Source organism: Chlamydotis macqueenii, chromosome 6 (assembly GCF_036417535.1).
Source record: "Chlamydotis macqueenii isolate bChlMac1 chromosome 6, bChlMac1.mat, whole genome shotgun sequence".
Classification (NCBI taxonomy): domain Eukaryota; kingdom Metazoa; phylum Chordata; class Aves; order Otidiformes; family Otididae; genus Chlamydotis; species Chlamydotis macqueenii.
Window position 1 is genome coordinate 43913219 of NC_141561.1, and position 10192 is coordinate 43923410.

Here is a 10192-nt window from a genome sequence, read left to right on the forward strand (position 1 = left end):
AAGCCATGTGCCTGGCATACTGTTATTTTTCCAGGTGCCTTTCCATTTAGATTTTGTAAAACGCTCTTTGAGTGCGTGACTGCATCGTCACACCTCTGGCATGGAGGCACCAAGTATAGGGGCAGACATCAAAGCAACGCAAGGATGAACCCATATTCCGTGCAATGTGCCCCAAAGTGATCCTTTTTCTTAGCCTGCTCGTGGGAACATGGTCTTCCAGTGCAGCCTGCCGCTGCCCGGACACGGTGCTTTCCTCAAGATGTGATCAAGGCTGTGGTCCTGGCATCTCCTCTGCAGCCTTTTCCCCTTTTGTGGACAGGTACAAGGAGCTGCGCTATCCCAGCAACTGCGAGAAGATAACCATCCTGAACGTCAGCCCCTTGGAAGCAGAGGTGCATTTCTCCTTTGAGCGCGATCTCCAGGAGAGCACGTTCCTTTTAGAGCCTCCCAGCATGAGGCTGCAACCGAACGAGAAGCAGGTAGGAGACAGGCAGGTAGGACAGGCAGCGGTGGCAGTGCCCAGGAGCTGTTTCTCTTGCTGACTGAATGCTCTTGTGTGTTTGTTCTTGCGGGGACGGGGCTAGGAGCTGAGCGTTTGGGCGTACCCCACTTCAGCCGGCCTGGTGGAAGACAAGCTCATCTGCTGCGTTCAGGGGAACCCAGAGCCGGTGGTCTTCCGCCTGTGCTGCCAGGGGGTGCAGGTGGAGCTGGGGGTCAGCCCCAAGGAGCTGTCATTCAACACGCTGCTTCTGCCCAGGTCAGTCACCCCACAGCCCCTCGCCGGGGACGAGAGCTGTCAGCCAGGGCTGCTCCAAGTTCCATTCAACTGCAAGACTAACATGCCCATCAAGCAGCTGGTGCTGAGTGTCTCTTTTTGTCTGCAGGAAGGACAATGAGACCCTGGCCCTGCAAAACCGCACACCGCTGCCCGTGGCCTGGCGGCTCATTGGGCTGGAAGACCTGGGCGAGGACTTCTCGGTGTCAGAAGACAGCGGCATCGTGGGTCCCCACACGGAGTTTGCTGTGCAGCTGCATTTCAAGGCCACAAAGGCTCTCAGCATTCTGAAGACCATCCAGCTGGAGGTGAGGGGGACTGTGCCCTCCCTGGCAGAGCAGGGCAGAGTGATCAGCCCTGTGCTCTTAGGGATGGAGGCTGCTTGAAGGGTACCCTGCAAAGAGGGCAAAAGGATGAGCTTCCAGAGATTCTTTCCTTCCTGCACTGCTGGGGGGCCGTGCCCTTAGCAGCAAGGGGCTCTTGGGGACGAAGTGACTGCTCGGGTGCCCTGGTAGCTGAGCTCCATGGGGCAAGTATATTGGGGAGTCAGGAAGAGATGGGCCTGACAGGGACAGGGGTGCTACGACCCCAGCTTCTGCTGCCTCCAGCTGGGTTTGCCAGCACACGCGCTGCATCCCCGGGCATCCACGTCACCCCAGAAAACCAGCCGCTGCCTCTGCAGGGCTTACGGCTGGGTTATGAGGCTGCGCCCTGAGCCCGCGCTACAACCACCTTGCTGCTGTGCCAGGTTGAACGCTGTCCTTGGGTTGTCCAGACTTTGGCATGCTCGCTGCACCCGTCCTGGCCTCTGTCTGGGGCTCTTGACAGAGAGCGACAAACTCTCGCCCTGGGAGGCTGTTCCCCATGGTTTCGGGGATGCATTTCAGTGAGGACGCTGGGTGATTGAAGAGGAGAGGGTTGGTTGTCGATGCCCCCTGCTCTGGGACACCTCACGCCTGTGGTGGCTTTAAGATCCCTTTGCTTCCCAGGGTGCTTTAGCAGCCACGCGGCTGCTGGCGGAGAGAAGAGTTGGGCTGACAGGGTTTCTTACTGCGGCAGAACCCCGCAGGGTCAGCCCGGGAGATGAACAGGTTAGGAAAGCTTGTGTGCTCACAGCGCTTGTCACGCAGGGGAGGCCATGGGGGAAGCAGCCTGTAGAGACAAGGACTCAGATATTGTCTAGCAAAAGAATGGAGGAGAAGGGGCTAAGCAGTGCTTGTTTCTTGTCACCTCAGGTTTCAGATGCAGAAGACATCTTGGGGGTCGTTCAGACCGAAAACATCAAGATCTCCGCAGAGGCCTGCGAGCCTGCTCTGAGCACCAGCGTTTCTCAAGGTCAGGGGGTGCCCCCGAAACAAAGTAATGCGGGTGCATGGCAGTGCCTTTGCAGATGGGCAACCAAAGCACTTCTCCACTGCTGCCAGAGCTGGGCGCTGAGGTCCCCCAGCGTTTGGGTGCGGGGTTGTCCCTGCTGGGCACGTTTGGGCAGCAGCCCCTATGGCCATTCATCACGAGCACTCCCCAGGGCTGTGGTGTGAGGGGTGGGAGGGTACAGGTGGGTGATGGGCAAGGGAAAGGGACCCCAGCCAGCATGATGGCAGGGGACCAGCGGTTCCTTCCCGAGCTGCTGGCTCTGCTTTGGTGATCGGCCCCTCCACTGTCTCTTCTCTCTCCTCTGCAGAACAACTGGGCCAACTTCCAGTCAGCGAAAACCATCAGCATGGCCCGTGCCAGCCAGAGGAGGTCAGAGAAGAGCATGGAGGTGACCTCCAAGCCCCACCAAGTGTGCAGAGCCAGGGCCGGGCTGCAGCTCTCTATCCGGCTTGGTGGGGAGTCCTGCGTATCCCTCTTCGGCCTCATCCTCCTGCTCAAGGCACAGGGACCCCTCACCATCACAGCCGGCGGCACCACTACCTCCGTCCCCTTCAAAAACCTCTTCCCGCAGCCCCTGGCCTTTCCAGACCCAGTGGAGCACCTGGCCTTCACCATCAGGGGCCCTGAGAGTTGGCGTGCCAGGAAGACCGCCTCCATCACCATCTCCTTGGAGGGCGGCCTGTACGCTGACGAGGCCCCTTTCACCAGCAAGGTGCTGCTCTCCTGCCCGGGGAGGGGCAGGCATCTCCTGGGTCTACCACCTCAGGGGCCTCCCCCCTCCCCAGTGACCTGTGTCCCCTTGGGAGGTCCCTGGACAAAGCTGCCCCTCACCCATAGTCTATTAAAAGAGTTCTCATTGGTGTCTATTCATCTTAATTTAAGCTGGATCCATCAAATTAGTGGTTGTAAAAGTAGAGTATGTTGCAGAGTTGCATTCTAATAGAGAAACAATTTGGGACTTAGCGGCCAGAGATTAATATTGCCCATGTAGAAAATCAGAGCAAAGAAAAACACACCTTGATTTCTGGCAGCTGAGCTGGGTGCGCTGGGATGCAGAATAACACCAAGTCCTTGACTCCCTGGCAGCAAGGGTTGACCGGTAGCGGAAGCCCCAGAGCCCTATTGCTTCCTGTGACCATCCCGAAAAACTGTCTTTTGAGATCTCGTTGATTTATGGTTGCTTTTCAGCATGTTAGTCCTTCATGGTGAAGCGGGGCCAATCCTGGGTGCCTTGCCTTACCGTTCTGGGTGGTATGAAATGGGTTTGTTTGTCAGCACTTGCCCCCTTTTCCCAGTTGAAAACACAGCCTCTCAACATCACTTGTAGCCTTTGCGTGTCGGTCTCTTCAGGGGTTTTTAGCACGTTACTGAGTGAAGACTGAGATCAAATTTCCTTGCCAAAGGCTGGTAATGGTTTTCCCATCTCATTTGTGCAACTATCCCCACGAATGCCGTGCTGATCTCCCGAGTTCCAGTTCTTTGTGCCCTTCAGGCACTGACAGAAGGATCAAACGGAGCCGTTTCTGCCAGCGCTGCGCTCAGCCCGCGGCTGTTCAGTGCTCACTCGTTAGGCAAGAGTTTGGATTGCCATCGAGCCCTCTCTTGTGACTCCTGATGGGAGCAGAGCTGGCTTCAGCTCTTAAGAATGAAATTTGCTAACAGAATGAGCCGGTGGCTGTAGACGCTTATACCCAGCAGGACCTTCAGGAGACATTCAAGCGCAGGAACCCTTTCCACCAGCCAGGAGAGGCCAACAGAACACGCAGCTGACGGGGTGTGCCAGCCGTTCCTTGCTAACAGTCCTTTAGAAAAGGCTTTGGGGCACAGCCACCCCAACAAGCAGTTCACCAGTTGTGTGCCGCCTTTCTTGTGCACACGGGTGTGTTCATGTTTGCGTGTGTGGAAATCCCCAGGATCGAACAGCTTTTGCTGTGCAGCTCATCCAAGTGCGCTTTTGTTTTGAAGGATATCTGTATTTTTCTGAGTAGATGAAGGGATGTTGTTTTGCCTGGCCATTGCATATTTTCATTTGGCCGGCAAATGAGTGCAGGTTTTACATGTTTCTGTTTCTGGGTTTCTGTACCAAACATGGAACAAACGTGTGAGGCAGAGGAGGGAGAAGTCTGGGGAGGTTTGAGAGTTCATTCTCCGGAGCCACGGCTCCCTCGTCTTGCCGTGAGGGTCCGTCCTTGTTGAGCGACAGCTACAGGGGCACGGGAACAGCCTGTTCAGCGGGAGTGGTGCTGGGTTCCCACCTTCTTGGACGGTCTTTACCGTTGCTGTTTCCTGGTTCAGAGAGAGACTTCAGTTGCAAACGTGGTCCAAGCCGCGCGTGGGAGGCCTGCACGCAGCTCCCTTGGCCTTGTCACCGTGTGTGACAATCCAGGTCCCCTTGTGCGGTGGCTGTAAGCTCCTTGAACAGCAAGGGCTTTGTCTGGAGGATCTGCAGTTTCTCCTGGCCGTGACAGCCACTCTGGTAGGACAAGCCTGTCACACACTGGACTTTTATCTGCTAGCCTGTTATTAATCCTTACCCAAACGTTTTCATTCTCAGCGCTTGCCGTCACGGATTGGTATTCTTCAGAAGAAGCTGTGTGCCTTTTTCCTCAGGGTTGGCTCTGCTGCACTGACAAGGGTTCCAGCTGATGGGCTGTGGCTCGGCTTTCTGATCTATCTTGAGACTGCTTGCTAACGAATTTTGATTGCAATTATTCATGCCAAGTGTTTTTTTCATTGCCTTTCTGCTTTGGAAGCGAGCTCCAGATTCGGGAGCTGGGGGAAACCCTTCTGTGTCCTAGAGTGTGGTGGTTTAGCCCAAGTCACCACACAGCTTCTCACTCACCCTCCCCCTGCCCAGTGGGATGGGGGAGAGAAGCTGGGAAGAAAGGAAGACTTGTGGGTTGAGATAAAAACAGTTTACTGAAATACTAAAAACTACAAGGATAACAGAATATAAGGGTATTAATATCTACAAAATATACAAAATGGACAGTGTAGGATTTCTCACCACCCGATGTCCGAATGACCAACACAGCCCGTCCCGAGCAGCGATCACGAAAGGACACCGAGCAGCAAGCAAAGGGGGAGAGCAAGCCAGCAAGGGAGAGGGAACGATGCCAGCAAGCAAGAGAGATGGAAAGAAGATGGATGCCAAGGGTGCATGCCAGAATGGAATGCCCAAATGGATGCCCCCTCCCATGGGCAACCCCCACTTCTATGCTGAGGATGACGTTCATGGCATGGAATACTCTCTTTGGCCAGCTTGGGCCAGTTATTCTGTCTGTCTTCTGCCCAGCTTCCCACATCTGCACGTTAACGAGACTTTAACGAGACTTGGCAAGCCAGACAGTGTCCGTGGTCTCCTTCACAACAGCTCCTATCATCAGAGTGTTTTTGCCAACAGTCTTCACAGATGAAATCCGAAGCACACCAGCTACTGAGACGAAAATTAACTCCATCCCTGCTGAAACCAGGACACAGACGTAGGAGATGACGCAAGAAATACTGCTCAGATACCTGAATTTCCTTCCAGCTGGAAGGTCTTTGTTGGGGAAGTCTTTACACTGCAGGCGGTGTTCAGTGAAGCTGATTTTAGAGATGCTCTAGACTGTCCGCATTGGCTGTTGGTGCAAGGAGTTTGGAAGTCTCATTCAAAGGTCTTTGACATGAGGGGCTGGGTTGGAAGGGCCTGTGAGAAGGACTGTCAGGTTGCTTTTGGTGGAAATAGCCTTGAATGTGGTTTTACTGAATGACAGGGAAATGGCAATGCTCAGAATTGTATTCAAACTCACAAACAGTTCTATGAAATGTTTGTGTTCCCAATATAACCGTACAAAAACAGCGCCTAAAACATCGGGAAGGGCAGGTTAGAAAGGAAAGGGAAAATGTGGATGTCTGCGTTTTGCTGCTACAGACCTTAAAAACGGACTTCTTCAGTCCTTCCAGTCAACTTAGACACTGCCCGCTGGTGATGATAAACCTTATTTGAATTTGGATAGATCCTATGATGCTAGCCTGCTTGCCCGTTTTTGAGTGTCCATAGTTGGTGTTGAAAGCCAAGCCAAACCACTGAGCACAAAGCAACTCAGCTCTCTCTCTGCCTGAGCAGGTATTGAGCAAATTCTCTCTTCCCGTGCTGTGCCACGTTCTGTTCTGGTTTTGTTTAGTGAGGGGGGACTACGCTGGCAGCTGCTCTAAGAAGCTTCTAGAAGTTTCCCCCTTGTCCAGTGGACTCGGCCGGGCCTAGGGCGGACCTGCTGCTGGCCAGGGCCTAGCCAATTGGTACCAGAATGTTCCGTGATAACGCCTCTGCGATAACGTATTTAAGAAGGGGAAAAAAAAAATAAAAAAAGAGAAGAGAAGATGTGAAGGAGCTGAGCGGGGGCAGGGAGGCGGAGGCACGAGCCCTGCACCCCTCACCCTCTGGCCTCCCGTCGGGCGGCGTCTGGGCCTGACTCGGCCCGGCCCGGCTGCAAGGAGCGGAGAGGAGATGAGATGGGAATGAGATGTGAAGAGACCCTGAGAGGCGTCTGCCTGCCTGTTGTGAAGGATTTCTGTGAGAGGAACGGCTGCAGGTCAAGGCATGGCCGGGGAGCTGCAGCTAGGCCATGAGACTGTTCCAGCCTGCTAAATAAATGCCTCAGGAGGTCAGGATGGGATTCAGACAGCAAGAAGAGAGTAGGGTCAGTCAGCTCTCCACATCTATATTCTGACATATTTTATGGAAAACCGGTAAAGGTCAGGGAGATGAGGACAAGAAGGAACGCAGACACTCACCTGCCCAAAAAAGTAAAAACCAAGGACCGACAACTTCCTCTACTTGTTTGCATGAGGGTCCCAGTTTTAAGCAACCCTGTTACTCTGGCCAGGACAAACAATCCTTCAGGATACACATCCTTGTTAGGTTCAGAAATGTTTGCAGCACGAGGTTCTCAGAGGAGCCAGACAATTCATTCTCTGGGTCCAAGAGGGTCCAAGCACTTGCTCTACATTTTTAGGGCTTTCTCTGCACCAGAAGGTCTGTTCTGGGGGCAAGCTGCTTCAGGTCTCTACCAGAAGAGAGACAAGGACAACTCCCAGGTGCCTGAGCCCTTCTCTGGCAGCAGAGACAGGGAACTGCAGCAAGAGCGACTCCAGGGATGCCTGGATCAAGAAAGAATCAGCTGACGATGCCACAGAATTGGAGTTGCTTTGCAGAACAAGCAGAGTGTGGGCGCGCATTCAGATGCACAACTGCAAGAATTCCTCTTGTGATGCCGTACTTTGCGCCCCAGCCTCTCTGCTTGGATGGCACGGGCCAGCTGTCGCATTTTTGTGACAGCTCCCATCGTGTCCGCACAGTACCGGCACCAGTTCCACCACAGCTGTGAACAGCAGTTGCCCCACTGGGGCAGAGAGGGACAGGGTCACAAAACCTCAAAAGTGCCAAAACCAGCCCCATCCCCACTGCCAGGGCAGGAGGGAGCAGCACACAAAGGTGGGCATGGCCAGGCCACGGGTGCTGGCCCCATCCCTTCCCCTTGGACAGAAAATTCACCTCCCCGCAAAAATCACACTTGGGGTGGGAAATGGTGGGGATGGGAGACTGTTGGAGTAGGAAACCGTGACAGGGCTGAGAAGTCATGGCTAGGTTGGGAATCCATTGTGGGGATGGGAAATGAGCACTGGGGACAGGAAATCATCAGCGGGACAGGAAATCCTTGAGCTGGGAAGTTGCTGTGGTAGGAAAAGTCAAACCCTGGCAAGGCTGGCTGAAGCAGGTGCTGGCGCAGTGTTCGCCATGGGGACGCAGGCTGGTTGTCCCCCAGAAACCTGACTCTGACCAGCTGCCATGGCAGGTACAGCAGCAGGCTCCAGCTCCTCCTGGGGCTCCTGCCCTCCAGGTAACCCCCTGTCGGACCCACCTGCCAACAGCTCACCCCATCGCCCCGCTTTGCTTCCCCCACAGAGAAGCTCCCTCTCCAGCTGTCGATGCCGCCCAAGGTGCCCGGTGTGAGCTTCATGGTTCCGGGCGTGCCGCCGCCGGTCCCCGCCTGTGTGCTGCCCTCTGTTCCAGAGCTGCCGGGGTCCTGTAAGCCTGCCCAGGTCCACCCCGTCACCTACCAGGTGCCACAGGCCAGCGTCTGGCACGGGGTGCCAGGGCCCCTGGGGGCCGCGGGGAAGTTGCAGCAGCTCCCCGAAAGCTGGCAGCTCCCTCCCGTGGTGCAGCTCCCCTCCATGCCTGCTTCCTGTCCCCGTGCCCATGGCTGGGAACAGCAGGTGGTGAGGGGGACACTGGTGTCCCACCAGCCGACGGGGCTGGGGCTGTGGGCTGTGGTGCAGGGTGAGCCCCTCTACCCCACAGGCTCCTGCCCGCTGCATATCGCTGCCTGCCACGGGCCCCCGCCACCCTGCCGCCCTGCAGCTCAGCATTGGGTGCAGGGCCCCCCTGCGCTCCGCACCCTGCCCGGCAGCACCCAGAAGCCATCACAGGCCTCCAGCGAGGACGGGGAGACCACCAAGAACAGCGTCCCTGCCACCAGCCCACGCCAGCCTGTCCTCGCTCTGCCCACTGGCAGAACCACAGCAAAGCCCCAGGCTGAGCTTTGCGGGGTGACGGAGCCTGCAGGCGGGTGGCCAAGCCGAGGAAAGCTTGCATCGCCCCGCGGCTGGCTCGGCTGTGTTTGCTTTTCCTGCAGCACTGAGCACGCTGGAAGTTCCAGGCAAGCCTGCTCATGTGCCCGAGAAGGGGCCAGCCGCTCTCACCCAGCCCTTTCTGGAGCAGCCAGCGCACGCCACCAGCAACAACACTCTCAGCCGACCCCACGCTGCGCACACTGAGGACACTGGCCCCAGTGTCCCCGACAGCCCCAGCTTGGCCGCTTTCCTCCACGAGCTCCCCGACCTCTCCCAGTACGGGGCGGAGGGCGGCTGCCATCAAGAAGGAGTGGTGCTGGCAGGCCTGGGGGACAGCAAGGACACCATCCCTCATGTCCCCGACTTTACCGCCTTCCTCAAGGAGCTCCCCGACCTCTCCAAGTATGTGGCTGAGTGCAGCTGCCCACAGGAGCAAGTGGCACTGGCAGGGCTGGGGGACAGCCAGGGCACCGTCCCTCACGTCCTGCTTTTCCCCAACAGCCTCGCCAGCACTGCTTTCCTTCCTGAGCACCACAACTTCTCGGGGGACGTGGTGGTTGGCGACTGCCCCCAGGACCAAGCTGTTGAGACGCAGCGAGGGGACGGCCAGGACACCGCCTTGACCGCCAATGTCGCCAGCTTGACTGCTGAGGCCCTTGCTGAGCTCCTCGACCTCTCTGAGTACGTGGCGGAGGGCAGCTGCCTCAAGGAGTGAGTGGGGGCAGCGGGGCTGGGGAATGCTGAGGACGCTGTCCCCGATGTTGCCAGTGTCCCCCGCTTGACCACCTCCCTCAACAAGCTCCCCCACCTCTTGGAGTGCAGGGCAGAAGGCGGCTGCAACAAGGAGCAAGTGGTGGCGGCGATGCTGACTGCGGGATACAGGGCCAGGCGGGTGGGAGGTGCCTGCGAGCACCAGGGGGCGGACCTAGGGATCACAGGGTCAGGGGGCGGTCGGGTGTACGAGTAGCGGGGGGTATATAAGGCTTTGTGACGCAGCAGTAAACTGGCATTCAGAGCTAGACACCATGTGTCCGTCTCTTGTGTACCTGCGTAGGGAGTTGCGCAGACGGACAGGCGCCTAAGCCGTGCTGCCGATCGAGAGGTGACAATTGGTGACCCCGACGTGATAAGGCAGGCCTGCATTGGTGAGGGAGGCGCGCAGTAAGGCGTCTCTGTTTCAGCTGCTCGATATGGCTTTGATGGAGCAAGTGGTGAGTATGCTGAAAGGCGTGGGGCAGCAGGTGGAGAGCCCTGTGCATAAGAAGGACCTGGACCCGCTCTTCCGTTGGATGGTGCGGACAGGTATAGCGGCCGCTCCTTCTCACTGTGTGAGTAAGGGGGCCCTCGAACAAACAGCAGAGGAACTATTCCAGAGAGCCTGTGTTGGGAACAAAGAGGCTCTCTCCGGTCTTCTGCCGGCATTAGGCT

At 56.7% G+C, this 10192-nt stretch overlaps 1 protein-coding gene across 1 annotated transcript in view; it reads left to right on the plus strand.

Annotated features, from left to right (window-relative positions):
• The window catches only part of LOC147600346 (axonemal central pair apparatus protein HYDIN-like), a 39490-nt gene extending 29759 nt beyond the window's left edge, over nt 1–9731 (plus strand). The window contains exons 33-41 of the mRNA XM_086751236.1: nt 320–479; nt 585–761; nt 889–1083; nt 2011–2118; nt 2457–2861; nt 7423–7488; nt 8063–8756; nt 8827–9475; nt 9587–9731. Coding sequence (XP_086607362.1) covers nt 320–479; nt 585–761; nt 889–1083; nt 2011–2118; nt 2457–2861; nt 7423–7488; nt 8063–8756; nt 8827–9475; nt 9587–9731 — 2599 coding nt within the window. The remainder of the gene's footprint in view (nt 1–319; nt 480–584; nt 762–888; nt 1084–2010; nt 2119–2456; nt 2862–7422; nt 7489–8062; nt 8757–8826; nt 9476–9586) is intronic.
• Nucleotides 9732–10192: the final 461 nt, after the last annotated feature.